The 20,355-nt window shown below is 36.6% G+C and overlaps 4 protein-coding genes across 12 annotated transcripts in view; 1 reads left to right on the forward strand and 3 right to left on the reverse strand.

The window, feature by feature from the left end:
• Nucleotides 1-3,117, reverse strand: part of LOC111491887 (cyclin-dependent kinase G-2-like) — an 8,534-nt gene extending 5,417 nt beyond the window's left edge. For 6 of the 7 annotated variants that reach the window (XM_023140969.1, XM_023140967.1, XM_023140965.1 and 3 more), the window contains exons 1-3: nt 968-2,679; nt 308-443; nt 99-187 (exon numbers count right to left, since the gene is read on the reverse strand). In XM_023140969.1, coding sequence (XP_022996737.1) covers nt 99-187; nt 308-443; nt 968-2,679 — 1,937 coding nt within the window. Of the gene's footprint in view, nt 1-98; nt 188-307; nt 444-967 lie in introns of all 7 variants that reach the window. The other variant, XM_023140970.1, reaches the window with a different exon arrangement.
• Nucleotides 3,118-4,030: 913 nt separating this feature from the next.
• On the reverse strand, nt 4,031-6,785 carry LOC111492419 (remorin-like). Its single transcript, XM_023141757.1, has 3 exons — nt 5,478-6,785; nt 5,128-5,209; nt 4,031-4,458 (listed from the first exon to the last, which is right to left on the reverse strand). Exons 1-3 carry the CDS (start codon nt 6,212-6,214, stop codon nt 4,222-4,224), a joined length of 1,056 nt encoding a protein of 351 aa, XP_022997525.1. The 5' UTR covers nt 6,215-6,785; the 3' UTR covers nt 4,031-4,221.
• A 1,861-nt stretch (nt 6,786-8,646) lies between these two features.
• Nucleotides 8,647-14,745, reverse strand: LOC111491821 (flocculation protein FLO11). Of its 3 annotated transcripts, none has more exons than XM_023140868.1 (9): nt 14,608-14,745; nt 14,334-14,418; nt 13,594-13,889; nt 13,383-13,494; nt 12,998-13,118; nt 12,081-12,854; nt 10,116-11,614; nt 9,701-10,017; nt 8,647-9,485 (listed from the first exon to the last, which is right to left on the reverse strand). In XM_023140868.1, exons 3-9 carry the CDS (start codon nt 13,787-13,789, stop codon nt 9,043-9,045), a joined length of 3,462 nt encoding a protein of 1,153 aa, XP_022996636.1. In that variant the 5' UTR covers nt 13,790-13,889; nt 14,334-14,418; nt 14,608-14,745; the 3' UTR covers nt 8,647-9,042. The 3 variants fall into 3 exon arrangements, with proteins under 3 accessions (XP_022996636.1, XP_022996635.1, XP_022996638.1); XM_023140867.1 differs by having other exon boundaries at nt 14,334-14,522; nt 14,608-14,719; XM_023140870.1 differs by lacking the exon at nt 14,334-14,418 and having other exon boundaries at nt 14,608-14,718.
• Nucleotides 14,746-17,639: 2,894 nt separating this feature from the next.
• Nucleotides 17,640-20,124, forward strand: LOC111492299 (protein Iojap-related, mitochondrial). Its single transcript, XM_023141591.1, has 4 exons — nt 17,640-18,033; nt 18,173-18,260; nt 18,748-18,845; nt 19,847-20,124. The coding sequence occupies exons 1-4, from the start codon at nt 17,734-17,736 to the stop codon at nt 19,937-19,939; spliced, it is 579 nt and encodes a 192-aa protein (XP_022997359.1). The 5' UTR covers nt 17,640-17,733; the 3' UTR covers nt 19,940-20,124.
• The last annotated feature ends 231 nt before the right edge of the window (nt 20,125-20,355 follow it).

Raw genomic sequence — 20,355 nt, forward strand, 5'->3', positions numbered from 1 at the left:
GAAAGGGGGGGGGGGGGGGTGTGGGCGGCCAAATAAGAAAGCTAGAATATTGAAGCTTAGAATTTAAAAAATAAAAAAGAGAAGCATTTAAAACTTACTGATGCTTAACAAAGTTGACTCTAGCACCAGGAAGCTTGGAGAATCCAGACCAAATAGTCTCATTCGGAGTGCCTAGAGTTCTAAAAATCTGTCAAGGCATACCAAGAACAAGAATAAGAAGAAAAAGAAGCAGCTTGTCATTGCAATGCAAGAATTTCGAACACTAATAAAATATCAAAAATAGAAAGAACCCAATACGACACATTACCTTATCAAGTTGGTCAACTTCAGTTTTCCCATTAAAAAGAGGTTCCTTTGATAGAAGTTCAGCCATTATACAACCTAAGGACCACATATCAATTGCGGTAGAATACTGTCTTGCTCCCAACAGAAGTTCAGGTGCCCTGCCATGTAATGAGACCATAACACAGTTATACTTTGTCCCAAAGCATTCTTATATGTAAGTAGTGAATGGTTATGCATAGATGAATCTTATAAATAACTTAAATATCTCAACAAAAACTAGATAAAATTAAGAATGAAACTATCTCAGTCAACAAATGCAATTGCGATCATCTAACTCACAAATACTCATGCACAACTGCCCATCAAATTGGAAAGCACATGACTTACAAAATGAACAACATAGGAGGGGGAAAATGAATTTTGCAAAAAAATGACACAAGGTTCTTTATATCATATAGATTAGGACAAGTATAAGAGACTGAAGCACCCACAACAATTGTCTGCGACATCCATGGAAAAATTGAGGAAGTACAAATTCAAAGTTTAAATATGGAATGAAAAGAGTGAAAGAACTTTACGTTTTATAACCACAAAGAGATATTGCTGACAAAATCTATATGGCCTTCTTGCGTTAATATTTGTTTGAATGAAAAGATGGGAGACTTAAGAAAGAAGAAGTCACCTGTACCAAAGTGTAACAACTAAATGTGTATACGGCTTCAAAGGACTTCCATATTGACGAGCCAATCCAAAGTCACAGATCTTCATTTCACCCTGGTTGTTCAAAAGCAAATTAGATGTCTTCAAATCTCTATGAAGCACCCAATTACTATGGAGATACCTAACACCCTCCAATAGCTGAATCATTAGGCATTTTACTTCACTCTGACTAAACGGATGTTTCATGGTCTCCATAAGTCCTTTAAGATCATGCTCCATGTATTCCATTGCCATAAAAATGCTATCGAGGCTATTCCCCACTACAACTTCCTTCACGTCAATGATTGATGGGTGGTGGAATGAAAGAAGAATATTTATTTCTCTCAAAGCAGTCAGCGGAAACCCTTCCCGCTCCTTCTCCATTTTTACCTTCTTCAAGGCCACAATGTCCCCAGTCTTCTTGTCCCTGGCTCTATACACAACACCATAGGTGCCTTCGTCAATCTTGTTTAGTCTCTCAAATTCATCAACACTTCTACATCCCTGAAGCATGTTTACACTTCGTTGAATGGGTGAAGGAGGCTCCTGCGTGGCACAGACGTTATTATCATCAGAGTCAGTATCTGATGGACTAAAACTAGCATAACTAATATCATGCCTCTCATCAACCTCCATAAAGTCATCCCTTTCCACATCACCACCGGAATTCTCATCCCCACTCAAAAATCTACAGTGGGCACCTTGTTCATTAGATTCAGATGACCTCACTCTCGTTTCGTTTGACTTGAAACCATTGCTCTTGAGGTCCCCATCTTCAGAAAATGAGTCACTAGGGGTTTTGAGATGTAACTTAGTTTCCCGAATTGCAGTAATTGGTATCTTCTTTTGTCTTAGTGTTTCTTTATCATCTAAAACCTCACCTTCATCAGATGGAGAGGTATTTCCACCTGCCCACCGTGAAAATGAGATATTCCTTGTAGGGCCATTATCTTCATTATCTAACAATTCTACTTCTACATTCTGGTGTAGACGCTTTCCAAAAACAGGAGATGCTAATGATTCGGAGACTAAAGGAGAATGAAACTCGGAAGATGGCAAATTCTCGTTATCACTATTCCTAACTGAAGATGTATTAACATTGCTGTCTGAGATAATATTAGGTGACTGACGACTCAACTTTTGAGGCCGTGGAAGACCCATCACTGTTGTGATAATCTTATTTCGGGATGGAATACTCAACTTGCTGTTGTCCCTGTCCCAAACTATAGGCGAAATTTTTCTCTTCCTCTCCATAGGAGATAGATTCCCATTTTCTCCCACCTTTGAGTCCTTGCTACCTTTGACCCCCAAGCCAGATTCAATAGCATCATCAGATCCACTCTCACTGGATAACTCACCTGTCTCCCTGTCAATGGTACGAGAAACCCTATTTTGCTTCGGGCCATGATCACTGCCACTAATACCACCATCACTGTTACCCGAATAGCTCTTGCTAGAAAAAGAATGATAATGACCATTAACAATCGCGTTCTCCTTCATATCCTGGTGCCTAACCCTGACCTTGTCTCTGACATCCCGCGCTAGACTCCGACGAACACCACGATCATCATTGATGATCTTAACTCTTTCAAACTCTTGCCTGGCGCTACCAAACGACCTCCTCGACACATGAAAATTGGTCTCCCGGTCCCTGAACTCGTTTTCACGGTAACCCCCATGACGCCCAGCCGCCATAATTACACAGCAACAACAAGCTCGAGACGGAACCGAAAACACACTCGACAACTGCCTTCAAGCTTCAGAAGTCAAATTCCAGCTCAAGATTTGACTGACCCTTTGAACAAAATTACAAAATCGAAACACAGAAGGCGCAAGTACAAATGTAAAGCGGATTCTGCAAATATCTTATTCCATATAAAAATTCAACCTAGAATTCCCGTCGTCACGGAAAATACGTCAACAGACAACTGAATAGAAACAAAACCCTAACAGAAACCGAGAATAAGATAAAAACTGGGTAAATTCCCAACCTCTAACCTGGAGAAAGGGTTTTCAGATAGGTGGGTTGAGGATGATAAAAGACGGCGAAACGCTGCTTCAGGAGAGGAAAGAAATCCCTCGCGAAATCGAAGACAACGTGATCGCTGCGCGAAAAGAGGAGGAAAATTAGATTGGCGCGTCAATTTTATAAGTGATACTTTCCTTTTTTTTTCCTAGATTTAGGATATTTAAATATTAAAATTTAATATTATACTCTTTGTATTAAAGTTTTAATTAGTGATATTAATTTTTTATTGCTCAATAGTATTAGTTTATATTTTTTTATTGAGTAATTTATGTCTAAAAATTAACATGATTGGAACATATATGCCTTCAAATAACACATCTTGTGGGCTAAAGTAATTTTTCAACGATTTAAATATAAAAAATTAAATAAATAAGTAACTTGTGGTGATTAATGGTGCGGTGATTATAGTTAATTGTGATCTGAACGGAAAATATTTTTTTAATTTCTCTTGATGGTGTAAATAATTAAAAGATATTGTTTTGATTTATTTAGGAGGTTTAAGAATTTTTAGTTTAAATAGGATTTAACCGTTTATATTGAAAGTTGTGTGAAAAAATAACCATTTAATAATAAATAAATACAATATTTTCAAAATAGGTTAAAACCATTCATTTTTACATGCAATCACACATTGACATTATTAAATGCAAATTTAATCTAACAGAACTTCCCTAAGAAAACTGTAATCGTAGTTTATTAGCCATGGACAAGACCATATCGATAAAAAAAATCCCAACTATTTGAAACGATGGACAAGACCATCGAGATCATCAACTTAGCTCTCAATAGTAATCCACTTGGTCTGATTAATTCTTATCTCTTGATACAAGAGAGAACTTAGGACTTTACAGATGGAGAGAGATTCGAACCTCTGGTATTCCTATCAATACATCGGTTTTCATCGGTTTTCAAGACTGACTTCTTGAACCGATCAAACATCCATCTTCTCCAGTCGAAAAATAATGGCTTAGTCAGGAATAATACTACAAAGCAGCAAAAAGACAGTAGAACACGAGAAGCAACTAAGAACCAGTACAGAAGATTTCATTTCAAAATTTCAATATGGATAACACTTCTGAGATAAACGCATTTTACAGATATTCAAAGACAAAAAAAAGTGGCAAAGGGAAAGGAGGATTTGAATTTGAAGGAGCAGACCTGGTGAAACTTAGAGGCAGCTGTCTGACAGGGGAGACCATTGAATGATGCTACCAGCAGCACAGAGAAGGCAGGTGGAAGGAGAAAGAAGAAGGCAAGTTGAAGGAGAAAGAAGAAGGCAAGTGACCAGTCCTCCTAATATAATCAGCCTTTTCAGACGTCCTTACAGATTTCTTATTCAGTTTTGCTTCTGCATTTGCACGTTTCTCTTCAGCTATTCTTCTGGTGGCTGCTAGTTTATCTGCCAGCTTCTCTTGTGCACCAGCTTTCAATTTCTCTGCCTTTTTCTGTTCACATAGCCAGAAAACATCTACAACTTTTCATAGGGTTCAATGTTGAAAGATGTTATAGATTTCATGCTCACTTCAAATTCAAGAAAGTAACCACTTTTCTAGTTGCTAAGGAACAGTCTGAATGGAGCAGAGCAACGCTGATTGCTCTTTCTGGAAAGAATATGCTACGACTACTAGGGTTCAGTAGGGTTCAATTCAAAACGTTGTCATGACATTGTAAGATCTCACAATGGTTGGAAAACAAAGTATATCTTACAAGAGTGTGAATATCTCTATCTAGCAAACGCGTTTTAAAAATCTTGAGGAAAAGAGGACAATATCTGCTAACAGTGAGTTTGGGCAGTTAGAAATAGCATTAGAGCCGGACACCGGGCGGTGTGTCAACGAGAATGCTGAGCTCCAAGAGAGAAGATTGTGAAATCTCAATCAAACAGTAATGTGGAAACCTCTCACTTGGAATAACCGGCTCAAATCTTAATCCAATTCTTTCCATTTTCTCTCTTTGACACATCAAAAGAAAACGTGTCAGGCAAGAGAACTTATGACATATACATTCAAGGAGATTTAGTCCAACTACAAAAACTATGACATGAAAAGACAGCTGATTTGGATCGAGCTCATTCTAAGTTTGGAAGAAAGTAAAAGTCTGGCTAAAGACAGTACCTCCATTTTTCTCATTTTTGACTCAGCTTTCCTCTTCTCGCTGGTTTCCCATGCTTGTATCCTCACTTCTTCACGTTTAAACCTGCAAATGCAAAACAATCAGCATATCATGAACATTCAAGTTAAATCTAGCATTAAAAGTTCTCCACATGCAGCGTAAGAATGATTGGGGGGAGAAGACATTCAATCATTTCAGGTTTACATTTTTATTGTCTGAAAGAGTTATAAATCAAAATGGATTGCTGACTAAATATCCTGAACCTTAAAAATAGACTCAAGTTATAAATCAGGCTAAACATGAAGGGCAAAGGCAAAACTAGAGGAGAAATGAAAAGGGCTCAAAGGGTCACCTTGCCATATGCTTGGCTCGTTCTGCTTCATCCCAGGCCATTGCTCTAGTTTCCATAGAGTACATCTGCACAGCCTGATCAGAGCTCTGGTTTCCAGCCACCACGGCAGTGGAGGATGCACGGCCTATTTGACCATCTTCAATAGCTTGCATCTCACGGTGGGGCCTTGCTGGAGTGGAAGATCCAGAAGTCATAGGGCTCTGAAGCACAGGGGTGGTGGCTCTAACCGGGGTAGCCGTCCTTGAAGGCTCCTGACTTGCTATGGGAGTCATCTCTGTTCCCATGTCCCTAACACACACAGACCTAACCACCGTCTTGCAGTTCTCCAATGGCTTATTGATTCTCCAAACGGGTTCGTCGCATTCCATCTTCTTTGTTTCTGCTTCACTTTGACTACTCATAGCAGAAGCAAAGCCTTGATTTTCTTCTTGCCCTTCGCTCCTTTTGTCTCCACCGCTCAAGTAGTCATGATCCTGTTGTGGCAAAGCAGCTATAAGCCGCAAGTCATCAGCATTCGAGTTTCTATACTTGATTTTAGACTCCCCCTTTTCTCCTCCTTTCGGCAACCCAAAAATCCATTTCTGTGCATCGTCCCACTTCGATGGAGTTGATTTGGCATTGGCTACCCGGCGTTGAAAACTGCTATTAACTCCGTTTCCTCTTTGAAACTCAAAACCCATAGCCATTTCATGTTTTGATCCGTTGTTGTCATACCCATTCTCCACTCCCCCCCTCATTATTGTTTAAAAAAAAAGCTCTCTCAGTCGCTCACTCTCTCACAGACATAATATCAAATAGGTGGCGTGCATGCTTCAAGGATCACTCAAAAACACCGAACCCCAACTTCAAATGCAGCAAAAACAGATCCATATCCCATAAACATCCGCAGAAACAACTCAATGATAAGAAGTTAAAAGTTGGGTTCGCATTCAGAAGACGAATGAGGAAACGAAAGCAATAAAACCCGACAAGAAATAGAACCTCGCCATGTCTGAATGCTGAAACTTACGTGACTCAGCTCAAGAGTAAAGAAGAGTGGTGTTTTCATAGCAGAGAGACTCAGAATTGCAGGGAAATTAATGGAAGAGAGTACGAATGAAATGATTTGGAGAAGCAGAAGCTGCTGCCGCTGCTGCAAGGCTATGATCAGATTAACTTCACAACATGGAAGGGAGAATCCAAAGGGGGCTGGTGGGTTTGGTATGAAAGAGCTAAATTCCATGGCAACTGGTAAATTTAAAGCATTCAAAAGCTGAGAGTTGCAGCAGATCTAGAGTGGAGAGAATTAAAAAAGAAAAGAGAGATTGGTTGGGAGTAGAGACAAACCAGCATATACGTGGCAACTTGAAAAGTAATTCCAAAATAATTAATCCCACCTTAATCCCCAAACCAAAATGACTATTTTAGCCCTTGAATTTATTTTTAGATTTATTATATTTCATTCATGAAAGTTTTTAAAACTTCCTATTTCGTTGATTAATTTTTAAAAAAATAATTATTATTAGGTCCTACCTTTAACAAATTAATGACATATATTTAAATTCACAAATTGATATTAAGAGTAGAGATTGAAGTTCGACATTTCAAAATTTTAGAGCCCAAAATGAAATAAGTTTAAAATCTTATAAAATATGTGGGTTTTTTGAGATTTGGTTAGGAATGAAAAATATTAGTACACCAAGTTTCATAAAATAAAATAGCTTCAATGATAATAATAATTTGAAGGCTATTAAAAGAAATAATAAATTAATAAAAGAAAATGGATTTGCGTGGGAATTGATGGGCTTTTTCACTGAGCAATTCACATGGGGGAGCATAGCAAGGCAGTCGTCAGAATCTATCCCGCTCCCATGAAAGGATTCTTGAAAGCCATAAAAAAAAAAAAAAAAAAAAAAAAAAAAAAAAAAAAAAAAAAAAAAANAACTAAGTTTATAAAAAGAAAAGCAAGCGTCGGATTTCAATAAATTATTAAAACAAGTACATTTCACATTATCCTTAAAATATTTTAAAATCATCGTCAAAACCCCAATATAACTTCTTTTAAAAATATATTACCGTTGGACAGAAATCAAATTGGTTAAAAATATATTACCGTTGGACGTGATTTAGAAAGTAACTTTTTTAAAATTATTAAAACTGATAAATTAGTTAAAATTCCATTTCAATCACTTTCAAGGCCTTCAGAATCAAAATTCCAATTTCTAGAATAATGTTCCCATTTTCCAAAAATGGCATAAAGCTAACTGTAAAAATGGCCCATTAGATAAGTAGGGTCATCGAATGATCCAAGGGATATGGGCCCAATAAAGGTGGGTTGAGCCCAAAGGATATGGTTTGTTGTATTGGACCCGTTTGATCCAATTTCTTGAGTTTAGTTATAAATTAGACGGGCAGATTAACCCATTAGAGCCAATCAACTACAAAAAAAAATCTTTTTTATATATATATTTGAATGCATGGTCAAATCTTAAAAATAAAAAAAAATAAAAAGACAACTTTTTACAAATTTAGCTTAATTTTGAAATATTTGTAAAAAGTAGACAATAAATACAAAAAAAAAAAAAAAAAAAAAAAAAAAAAAAAAAAACTAGTATCTAAANACTTAATTTTTAAATACTAAGACTAAAAAACAACTGGTTATCAAACCAAGGCATAACTATTGACCGTCCAGTTGCCACCTACTAGTAAAATAAATTTCTTAAAAAGAAATATGGCGGCATGTTGGGCAGTCTGAGTGCCAAGAATGATAATTGAGAGTAGATTGAAGGTGGGGTACCTCGAGTTATGGCTCTTTTTTTCTTTATCTTCTCTTTTCACATGGGGAAGATGGGCTCACATTGGATGTTTGTACTGCAATTAGGTTAGGAGTAATAAATGATATTGTGACAGTGTGAGACATACTTAACCCAGTTTTACTACCAGCAGCCAGCAGACAGCACTGCCGCACCAGCAAGCAGCTTGACTGAGTCAAATATCTTTCAATTCTACACAGCTTCTGTCAATGATTGAAACCTGAAAAGATTAGAAAGACAGAGAGAGAAACAAATGTTAGCATCAGAGAATTGAGTTATTTTGTGGCATCAATTAGGAGTCAAAAATGAGATTGAGATGAACAGACCAAGCCAAATCAGAGGTAACTTTTGAATAGAGTTAGTTATACTTTACAATATGGAAATGAATATGAATGAGAGGCTTTATATTTAACACTGCTTCGGAGCACTTGAATCAAATAAGAATAATCAACAAGAATGTGGCAACTGGAGCAAACTATCACTGAAGAAATGAAATCCCTACGGCCTCTCTCAAGTAAATATCAGCCCTAAACAACAATCAGAAAACAAAAGGAGGAAAAAAAAAAAAAGAAAAAAGAACTTTACATTTACGTCACCAACACCTCGTGGCATTTATTATACATTAAACTGGATTTTGATTGAAACCAAGTGAGAATTATCCAGACTAGCCCCGTGGAACAAGGTCTTTTGGTTAAATATGTGTGGTAGTGAGCTCTGGTTGTCTGAGGGAGAAGATGGGAAGGATGGACAAGCATGGGCGCTACTCATTAAAATCACATTATACTGCAGTTGCATTTGGATTCCAACTTCGGAGGTTTCGTGCTGTCCACTTGGTTAGGAAGACCTACGTTTTGAATGGTGGACTCGTCAGTGTTCTCGTCATTTTCCGTCTTAGCAATAGGGGGCTTTGTACTCATTTCGACACGCCGCTGTCTGGGTTTTTGTGATTTCATAACCCGTTTGCCGCCAGTTCTATGGCGCAGATCACCTCTGTTAGGGTAAGATTTCCCCAAAATGGTAACCATGGGTCGTGAGGCTTCCAATGTAACCTCATTCTCCTTTTCCTTTTCCTTTTCGATTGCTATGGTAGCAGCTGAGTAGGCTAGATCATGAACAATGGAGCTACAGAAAAGTATTGTATCTGTTGCCTCTTCCAGTGTCAAGCTTCTTCCCACCTTTCTTCTGCCCTGATAATCAACAATTACTGTCGATCCTTCTGCCAAACAGAAAGTTTTGTCAGGGAATGGAGAGCTTGAAAATTCATCAAAAGCAGGTTCAAAGTAATTTTAGATGAGGACATGAAAAAAAACCAGGATTGTCTCAAATAATTTCAAGATCGCAGTATTAAAGAAATCTAGGAACTTATAAGCGATGCAAGGAGAGAGAATTGAAAGAATAGCATATTCTTCACCATCTAAGAAACTTTCATACCGAGGATGCCATCAGATTTTTCAGTATTAATAACAGATGGTGCTAGATCTTGGTCGGGCCCGCTAGGAACCGCAGATTCCTCCAGGGGAATGCTTGATATTATTGATAAATCATTCTGTGAACCTGGACCTATCACCTCAGCTATTTGTGCTGCTTCTGTTTCTGATATTGTTGTCATTGGATGAGTGGGTAGCTCTGTATGTTCGTCTTCAAACACATCACCATCCAGTATGTTGTGTCCCTCCAATCTGGAACAGTCGAAAGTTTTAACTGATGCGTCCTTATCTGAGACACTCCTACCACCTGATGTGTCTTCCCTGTTCACATACGAAGCAAAATAAACCATTTTGGAAATAATGGCTCCAAAAAAAAAAAAAAAAAAAAAAAAAAAATCAGAATGATGCTGAGGGCATACCTCGACGATCCTGAGGTACAATTATCCAGTCTCCTACATTTGTCGCATTCAAGTTTATCCTCCTCTACAGCAGCTGCCACAATTGAAGAGGCATCATCTGACTCCGCATTTTCAGAAGCTAGTTCAGGTTTCTGAGAAGACATAGTAGTTCCCTGGCTTGAAAAGCACTCTAAAGTGGCCACATAAAAATCCACATTTTCCTCCTGCTTACAAGTTTCAACGCTTGATATAGGATGGGCATTGGCAGGTGTTACAGTAGAAGCTACCTCAGAGCAATGAGATTTCACGCTAACTTCACATTTTTTGTTCTCCAAGTCCCCTTTCCTTGAACTTAGCTGTCGTTGCATTCGCCCTTCAATCTGTCGGGATGAGCTAAAATCAGCTGACGATGATGCAGAGAAACTGCTGTGTCCAATAGAGCTTCTCAAACTGCTCATGCTATCCCTTGCAAAAGATAGATCATCATAAGATATAGTACTCGCAGTAAAAGTTCTTCCTTGGACAACAGGGCCCTTACTGCTGCTTGACCTCTTTAACAATATAGAAATGCCTGCACCTTCTGATGAATCAAATCTCAAAGTTTGATAGTCGTTATGCTGAAGAGGTTGCTGACATCCAGATTCAGTGTTGGGCTGGCTCCTATTAACAGCTAATTGGCCCATCTCCAAATGGTTGGTAAGGCTATGCTGACTTTCCTCCACTGGTGTTTCTGAGGGGAAGTTTTCTTCCAGGTAACTTGGGCCTTGTTCAGGATAAGATGCTCGATCCTGCTCAATATTGCCCACGGACATAGAAATCCCAGATTCACCAAAATCAGTGGCTAGGGAAGAGTCGGGAGAAATCACCAGGGAATCCACCCTATTGAATGGCTTATCTGTTTCATATTTTACTGAAGACAACCCAGACAAGCTTTCAGTAACTGAAGTCGTATTATTCGAAATGGCCATGCCAATATCTTTCTCTTCCCTGCTACATTCTGGACAACAATTAAGAGTATTTTCCTCTGAGTCAATAACACGATACCTGCAACCACATCTGGAACACACAAAAGTATCTTCAAGGCAAACAACCTCTGAAAAATCACCCCCCTGGACATGAGAAGAGTCAGAAGTGGAACTTATATCTGGGATAACAGCTTCGTAACTGCTATCTCCGGTGACAACTGGATCACAGCCGAGTGCAGGGCCACTATCAAGTGACTTAATAACATGAATGGGATCTTCATCAACAATGTCCATCTTATCGAAGGCGAATATTTCTTCATGACTGTCATGATATGGTATTTTCTCACATTCATTGGTCGTATCATTCTGGTTGTGGTCACTCCCTTCTGTATCAAGTGCAATACAAGTACCATGATCAGAACTTGCATTACTGCTGGTTGTGACCGAGGAGTTCCTAGAAATCAGACGGTGGGCAGAACTTGCCTTGCCCGTGTAAAAAGTGGTGCTGGGGACACTTGATAAAAGTGGCCTAAACATATTCGGGCTTTTTCGATCCTGAAAAAAAACCAAGTGCATCAGTACCATTAAATGACATGTGAACTCCAGTGAACTATAAAGCACAAAAAGATATGGGATAATTTGGCAAGTCAATGCAGATCGAAATTGAAGTTGAAATATCCTTTTATTTTCTTCCAAATTCAAATCTTTCTTAACTGTTTACTAACATTAACTTACTTGGGGAATAGCACCATAAACAAACAATCAACTGTACTTGCAGCAAATTTTCACACTTAATAAAGAAGTTCAATGTTCAGTTTCTCAAACTGTTGATACGATAACCATGCCAAATTTCAAATATTACTATTAAAATAGTCCCACCCAATAAGGGTAGAGTACATCACGTGAATATAAAAATTAATCCGAGAAAATGAAAACAAATTTACAGCTTATTTATACCAAAATGTGAGTTCCAGGCATAAGAAATAATAGGATTCAGAAACTAAAAAAGTAAAATGCATACCAACTGCCGAATCGTGGAATCGAGAGATCTTTTAGGAGCAGAACTAGAAGAAACAATTCTGTGTTTCTTGGAGAGGGCCAGAGCTTTGTTATTTGAAAGTGAAATCCCTCCTTTTGACAATGAATTATCTAAAGTGCTAATAGGAATTGACTGCAAGGAGTCTAAATCGTCATCACCAGATGAGGCAATAGAACCTCTGCTGTAAGAGCTATAACGATCTCGATCGTGACTATGAGGTGAGGTGATGCTCCTAGAAGCAGTTGGAGACATTGATTGCCTGCCGTATTTGTGTGCAAGGTCCCTACTGTTTCGGGAAGCTGGTGAGGATCCTCTAACATATGATGCTGGCCGATCAGCCAGAGATGTTCGGAGGTTAGGGGGAGGTTCAGAAGAAAAACCAGGAATATTGGTTTGCCATGCTCTTATTTTAGGTGAGGCAGAATTTCCTCTGACTGACTTTACGGGTGAAGTTCCCCTTGTCCCAGATATAACAGCTGCTCCACTGGACCCCGTGCTCAACCTCCTAGGTGTTGGGGTGGAAGACCTTGGCACAGATGTTGATGGCATACTTGGAGGAGGTGAAGATCTTCTTGTAGGGGTAGTTGATCTTCTGGATGGTGTAGCATGACGTAGACTCGGAGTTGGGCTGGAATGTGGGGCTGACAGTTGCCTTCCTCGCAATTGAGGCACATTGTTTGCTGACCTGGGAGATGGGCTTAAACGATTAGGACTTGGACTACCCCTACTCGCACTGCTTCTGTGACTTTTTTCCATCTATAAAAACAATACGCTTCAGTGTTTCAACAAAGGAAGTATAGAACATCAAATAGCTCACTTGTAAAAACACCGTCTAGAGACTGTATCCAACATGATCACGACACAATTATATACCATACAAACAGTTTAATCACACATACCGTGGATGATCTTGATATGGAAATGGGTTGGCTACGAGGTCGCCCCCTGCTAGCAATAGTAACTGGAGGTGGCTCATCGTCCAATGAGGGGAATAGGGGGGTGTCGGGAGGTGTTAACAACCTTGAAATTTATAATACAGAATAATTTGTGAGAACAAGGGATCGATCCTTTAGCTTCAAACAACAATATGATAAATAAGTAGCAACAGTCTACCGTTAAATGAGTACTCTTTCAACCATCAAAAAATTCTTACAAGCAAGTTTGGCAAAAAGTAAATGGGTAATCCGCCACAGAAATAAATTAGTAAGAATTTATATGGACCAAACATATAGACATACAAGGGGTCTTGAAATTATAGCCAAAAGCAGGAATAAGGCCACTAACCAGTCATAGTCGTTTTTATCCGTTTCTGCATTAATAAGCATGTCACTATTCTCTCCACGAACAGGAACCGAGATACCAAGCTTCAAATCTGGAAAGTGCCTCAATTTTGTAGCTGCAGAAACAATTGAATAGTTTATGAAGGGTGCACGATTGAAAGCCAAACATTTGGCAGAACAAAATGCTTATATAATAAAATATAGCCTGTAATTACAAAATGAGTCCTCGAAGTCCTCTGCGGACTGAAGCAGGAAATCATCTCTTTCTCGAGTCTGCATTTCATTGAACAAAGCCAGGTCGTCATCTTTCTCTCTTATGCGCGCACCACTCTCAAAGCTGTGGCCTCGCTTATGATTGCTGCCTCTGGGCTCACTACCAGGAGAGCTCCGCAATGCTGGAGAAGGAGGCATGATAATCCACCCAACAGCGGCCTAACCTTGCTACTTCAACTTATCCACATGGCTCAAAGAACGACAATCAATTACCTAAATCAGCAACATATGATATTTCCTGCGCAGTCAAGGAAAACGTGTTTATTGTTAGCCGATTAAATGTTCCATCCAAACAAGCAACGAATACCCATCGTCTTAAATACAAGTAATTAACTTAATTCCACCCGGACCGTCCAAGTCAAACAGAGACCAAATCTTCCCGGACAAATGCTCGAATGCATACATTAAAAAATGCGTGGAGGTCAAAAATTAACACAAAACACAAAACACCCAAGCATCGGAATTCAAAGCCCAGTTGATAAGCCAACAATTTCAGATCCTTGCCATGTAATGAGACCTTTAAACCCTAGTCTCGATAAAAAGATCCCGGCATTAACAGCAGCAAAGTATAAAGCAATAGTTACTCAAAATCCACCCTCTATACCCAACAAAAAACAAATGAAGTTAGGATTATAAGCCATAATTCTTCGTCTGAAATAGAAACCGGAAGTGGACGACTTACTGAATTTCTCCAGGTTAAAAAGTAGATGAAGATAGTGAAGTAGGCAGCTAGCTGAGTCTAAGATCTCAAAATCAGCCCTGTGAAGCTGAGAAGGCAATTGGTAAATATACGGACTGCTAACGCCCAGATCTACAGCGTTGGTGACGATATAGATCGGAGAAGATAGAGATCGGCCATGAATCAACGATGCTTAAAATAAATTTACAACATTCTCTCAGGAACTACGAAAATAACTGGAGAGAGTAGAGAGTGAAAACTATGGCAAGTAACTAACCTCTGTAATCTCGTTTAGATTAGCTTCTTTCCCCGGCTGCAAGCTTTCGTTTTCCTTTCGCTTCCTCAGTTCCTCTTTTTGCTGCTGCGACATTTTCTTTTTTTTTTCTTTTTTTTTTCTTTTCTTTTCTTTTTCTCCCCCTTACTTCGTCTTTTTTCCCGAATTCTCCATTTTTACGATAATGCCACTCGTTCTAGATTTCCAACATCCCTCTCCCTAAAAACTATACATTGAAATAAAATTTATATAATATAGTTTTGCTTTTGCAATTTATCCATATGAAATTATCTCTATTAACGTTTTTTATTCTACACAAAAAAAATATATATATATAAATAATTGCTACACCTAAAAATAATTACCGGTCCTTTCAACTTTATTTTATCTCAATAATAATAATTTACCAAAAAATACATGTTCACCATTTTTTACATAAATCTCTGGGTGGTGGGGGTTTAGTTTCCCTTTACATTTTATTTCCACCTTGGAAAGTAATAATTCCGTTGCACTTTATAATTGGCAGCAAGGCTTTAATTTCAATCCATCTCCACTTTATAAAAAAATTATTTTTTTTTTCCAGCCACCTTATGAAATGACATGATTTATTCGTGGCTTTTCATATCAAATTATTGTATTTTATAATTACAAAATAGAAAATCTCGTTTCTCAAATATAAATAATTAAATAATTAAATAATATAATATCCCACCTTACATTTTTTTCAATAATTATTGAAATTATGCCTACCTTCTATTTTCAAAAATTTTAAAGGTTAATATTGTAATTTTCATCAAATGAAAATGATGCACTAAGCTATAACTGTACCATTATGGATTTCCTCATTTTACAATAATTTAATTATATACTTTTCTAACTTAAAAAGGTAATTAAACCAGACACTTTATTTTTTTAATTATTTCTATTTAAAATGTCGTAATATATGTGGGAGTTTAGATTCAAGCTTAATTTTTTTAATTAAAAATAATACTTTAGTCGTTAGTTGACATCAATAATATGTTTCATCAACCGCATAAACAATATATATATATATAAAAATGGGAAGTCCATTAAATAAAGTTTAAAACTAAAATTTAATTAACCAATTGAAGGTTGGGGGAAGTGGGGTTTGGAAAGGGATTAGGGAGCTAATATGGGTCAACCTAGCAACTAAATTAGGATAGACAACTAATCTGTTAGCTGCAAATAAAAAATTTAAAACCAATTAAATTGAATTAAAAATTGCAACAAATAGAAATAGGTATATATATATATATGCATATAAAAGTGCAAAATGATGTCGTTTTAATTGGTAGGTGCTCACTCGAGACTTGCAGTAAAGATTTTTATTGTAATCATCATCCAACTGTTGCTTTCCCATCTAACATCACATAAGTATATTTTAATGCTCGTTTGACGTTTTTCTCCCTTTTTTAAAATTATTTTATTTCATTTTTCATGTATTTGAAGGATTTATATTTATTTTATTTTATTGTTTTGTTTTACTCTCCCCCTCTCTACCATCCCAATTTACAATATTCAAATAATATCGTTCATTTCACATTGTACCAAATGAATGTGTAGCAATGATGATGTTGGTGGATGGGACAATTATAAAATGGTACCTTCATGTTAATTTTGTGCGAATTAATTATATGATTTAATATCAATATTTAGCTTATAGTTTATTGTAAAATAATTATTTGATTTTATTGTAAAATAATTACAACAAAAGTTTAAAGAGAAAAGAGAAAAAAAAAAACAAAGAAAATTGGAAATTATAATTGGGAAATACCTACTGGAAGTGGAGAGTTAAGACGTCATAAATGCAATGAAAAGACAGTTCAAACAATTGGGTACAGAAACAACGACGGCCACTCTACAACCTCAAATGTGACGAATTTTATCTATTAATAAATATTATTTTATATTTTTAAAAACCCGTCTAGAAAAAAGGAAAAAAAAAAAAAAAAAAGATTTACAATGTCCCCTCGGGCAACGGAACGCGACATATCCCCCGCCTTTTTCCGTTCACACGTGTGGCCCGTTTCTGCCCGTTGACACTGGACTCTTGAGAGTCAGTGCATCAGCGTGCATTTTGTGGGATTAGGTAAAAAGGCGAGGTTAAAAGTACAAAAAGTAGATTTTCCATCGGATCCTCTAATTAATTATGCAATGCATTTAATTTTTACTGAAGTAATTATTATTTATTTAAAACAATAAAATGGTGAACATAAATATTATTGTATAGTGTATTTCTTCTTTTTAGAAGTTATTACATTTATATATAACAATAATTATGTGTCCTTCGGGCCTTGACCGGATTTTTGTTAATGACATGCTGTTTAGTGTATATATTTAATTAAATTATATGTTTGGTTGGATAATTGTGTCTATAAAATAATGTTTAATCAATAATTTAGGGCGACATATCAATGATTAGTACAAGTGGAGCATGATTAACGAATATTTCACTAAAGTTGGATATTATTTACATTCATGTCTTTTATACTTCCCAGAAGTAAATGATCAATTAATTTTTTTATATAAATATCACCAAATGGATGTACCATATATTTGTATTATTTGTACTAATAAAAAGGACAAAACCTTTAACTATTTTAAAAATAAGAACAATTAATTAAATCAACCATTTTTTTTCTCAAGAAAATAGTAAAAGTAAATATTAAAAATATAAATTAATCGATGAAGTATTAGACTACAGAATTAATTAATAAATAAATTTAATCCTATACAAAAAACTAATATAGTTTAATTTTGTATATAATATAATATTATTTTTAAAAATTTAAACGGGTCAAAATAGTTTATTAGACACAGAGTATCATGTATTTTTTAAAGTTAAAAAATTGAAAGTTTATTTATTTATTTATTTTACTTATTTTACCAATATTGAAAAATTGAGACATTAAAAAAGCTAAAAAAAAATAAAAATAAATAATAATTAAAAGAGGCCATTGAAAATAGCCCAGCACTGCAAGTTGGGCTGGTCCACAGACCAAGCAATAAACTCGTCGCTGTAGTCGGAAATTTTCGGCTTTCATTTCGAAGACGACGGCAACTTAATTTCACGGCGGGAACCGGGATTCACCGCAACGGAGAGCTCACATGTTGGCGGCGCAAAGAATTCGATCTTCATCTGCTATCTCTTCCACGATTCGTTGTCTGCAGCTATGGAATAGAGGAGTTTCTGTTCGCAACCATACTCTATCTTCCTCCACCGCTAGCTCTATCAACGAAGGTTTACTCGATCTTCAGGAGGTCGAGACGATTCTGAATAACGTAAAGGCAGACGATGTGAGAGTGATACCAGTCCGTAAAGACTGTGATTGGGCTGATTACATGGTGTTCGCCACTGGTAGGTCTACCTGGCATGTCAAGAACATTGCTCAAGCCCTAATTTACAAGGTATGTTTCTTCTTCTACATTTCTTTCTGGTTTCTTTGTTCGGATGTTCCAATTAGATTCCCGAGCAGATGAATTCGAAGAAGAGATGTTTCTGATTATTGTGGCTTAATATGTGATCACGTTTTGTTTGAATCGACAGGTCAAGCAAAAGCAGAAAGGTGCTAGACAGTTAGTACTCCCCAGTGTGGAAGGGCAGGAGGACGGAAAGTGGATTGTCATCGACTCTGGTCCGTGCTACTCTATTTAATGACTACCATACATGTTCTTATTCTTGTTCTTGAACTCATAGAAAATTTTCTTGCAGATAAATCAGCTGTCACTGTTTTTCTAGCCTACTCATAAACAAAATACTACGAACTAATTCGATCCACACGTTTTTGAGTGTCGATTCTTCTGCATCTTAGCTCTCTATACGCGGCATTGCAACAGAGTTTATACTATGATGCAACGTCTCAAATTAGTTATTGTTCGTCAAACTAGTCATTCGTCCACAAGCTTTTCTAGAAATGATAATGCAAATGAAAATTGTTGCTATGTCTTTTGAATAGTTCATAATGTCTGTATTCTTAATGTTTTCTCCTGATTGCGCTTATCATCTATCTTGTAGCAGTCAACATGAGCTTAGCTTAAGGATAATTGAGACCACATGTTCAAATCTTCATGCCTTACATTTGTCGTACTTAAAAAAAACTTATCAATAATAATTTATCTCAGGTAAAGTAGTTGTTCACGCCCTGGATGAGAAGGCCAGAACTTATTACAATCTGGAGAGCCTTTGGTCCACTGATACACCGCAAGATGATTCTTCTCAGGTGATTCTTGTTGCTTTTGCACTTCATAGAAAAACAGAGGGGAAGAGCGTCATTTTTTTTTTCTTTTTGTGCTTCTTTTCAACCTTCTATTTAGAAGTTAAAATCTTAGGAACATGAGTTATCTTTTCTTGTGGTACATCTGCATTTTAAGCCTCAGATAGGTGGTTGAATCGGTAGGTAGGCTAACTTAGAGGGGACGAATGTATCCTGGTAATTTCGTTTTAGAGGCACAGACAAGATTGTGGTTGGTAGTCTACATTTTAGCTACGTTTGTGATGAAGTGCTAAATCATGCTTGAATGTGAAAAGTTTCAAAATAATATATTTGAATAAAAAGTGTAAAAACTTACAATATTAATTAAGAAAATTCAAGATTGACCGTTGAAACCTTTTAAAAAAATGTTTTTAAAAGTATTTTTACCATTTGAGGATGGTCTTGACTGGATCTCCTCTTTTTAGTTTATTTGAGCCCCGGCTGTGGCTTGGGCTAAATCAAAATATAGGGAGATCAAGGTTGCAGATTCAGTGACAGTAAGAGTTATTTGATCTTAGTACTAGACTAGGCGGAGTTATCATAAGGATTTCGCTCCTTACTCGATGAAAGCTCGGTTTTTTTTTTTTTTACCCAGAAAGAGAATCGTAGGAATTTATAAACAGACTGTCACAATTTAGAATCGAGTTAAGTAAGACTAAACATTAAAGTGATGTGTGAAAATTGCTTTTGAAAATGTAAGAGTAAACGAATAATTAAAGACGTGTTTGAGAGATGTTTAAGATGGCTAAAGTGATTTTAATCATCTTAAATCACTTCTAAACATACTCTGAGCTTCGTTCCTATTAGTATGTGGGAGACCAGGACCAGGGATATTGTACCTTTTTTGGAAGCATTTTGCTGATTACTGCAAAAAAAAAAAAAAAAAAAAAAATTCACTGAAGAGCCTGAACCAAACAAGAGTAAGATCGAACTCCCTTAACTAATGTCTTACTCCCTTCCTTGTGTAGGAATTGGACAGAGCTTTAGTGAAGATACGCCGGAAGAACAACTCCAAAAAACCAGCACAAAAAGGTTCTAAACAAGTGAAAACACCCTCTTGAATGAAGATCTTATGCCCCTGTTCTTTCCTTTATGTAGACTTCAAAAAAGGAAAAGAAGAAGAAGAATGGTACAGATTCTTCAATGTTCTTGGGAATATCGATTTCCATCTTGATTCATGAGATTTTGTGACCTTATTTTATATATTTTTGAAAATCAAAGTTTATATTTACCCTTTTTAAAACAATTTTATTTACTTTTTAACTTTATTCTGCGGTCTCTATGTTATTTTTCACAGTATCAATTAAATTGTTATAGCCTAAATTATTCATTTAATCATTCATTTAATGACGTAGAATAGAATACAAATTCAATATTCTTAAGAAGAAGACAGTGCCATCATCAAAATCCTTGGTGAATTTATAAAATACAATATAAGATTTTGTTTAAAGTTAAATAGGTTGTATTTTGTGGCTTT

This window comes from Cucurbita maxima, unplaced genomic scaffold, assembly GCF_002738345.1.
Source record: "Cucurbita maxima cultivar Rimu unplaced genomic scaffold, Cmax_1.0 Cma_Scf00017, whole genome shotgun sequence".
NCBI lineage: Eukaryota > Viridiplantae > Streptophyta > Magnoliopsida > Cucurbitales > Cucurbitaceae > Cucurbita > Cucurbita maxima.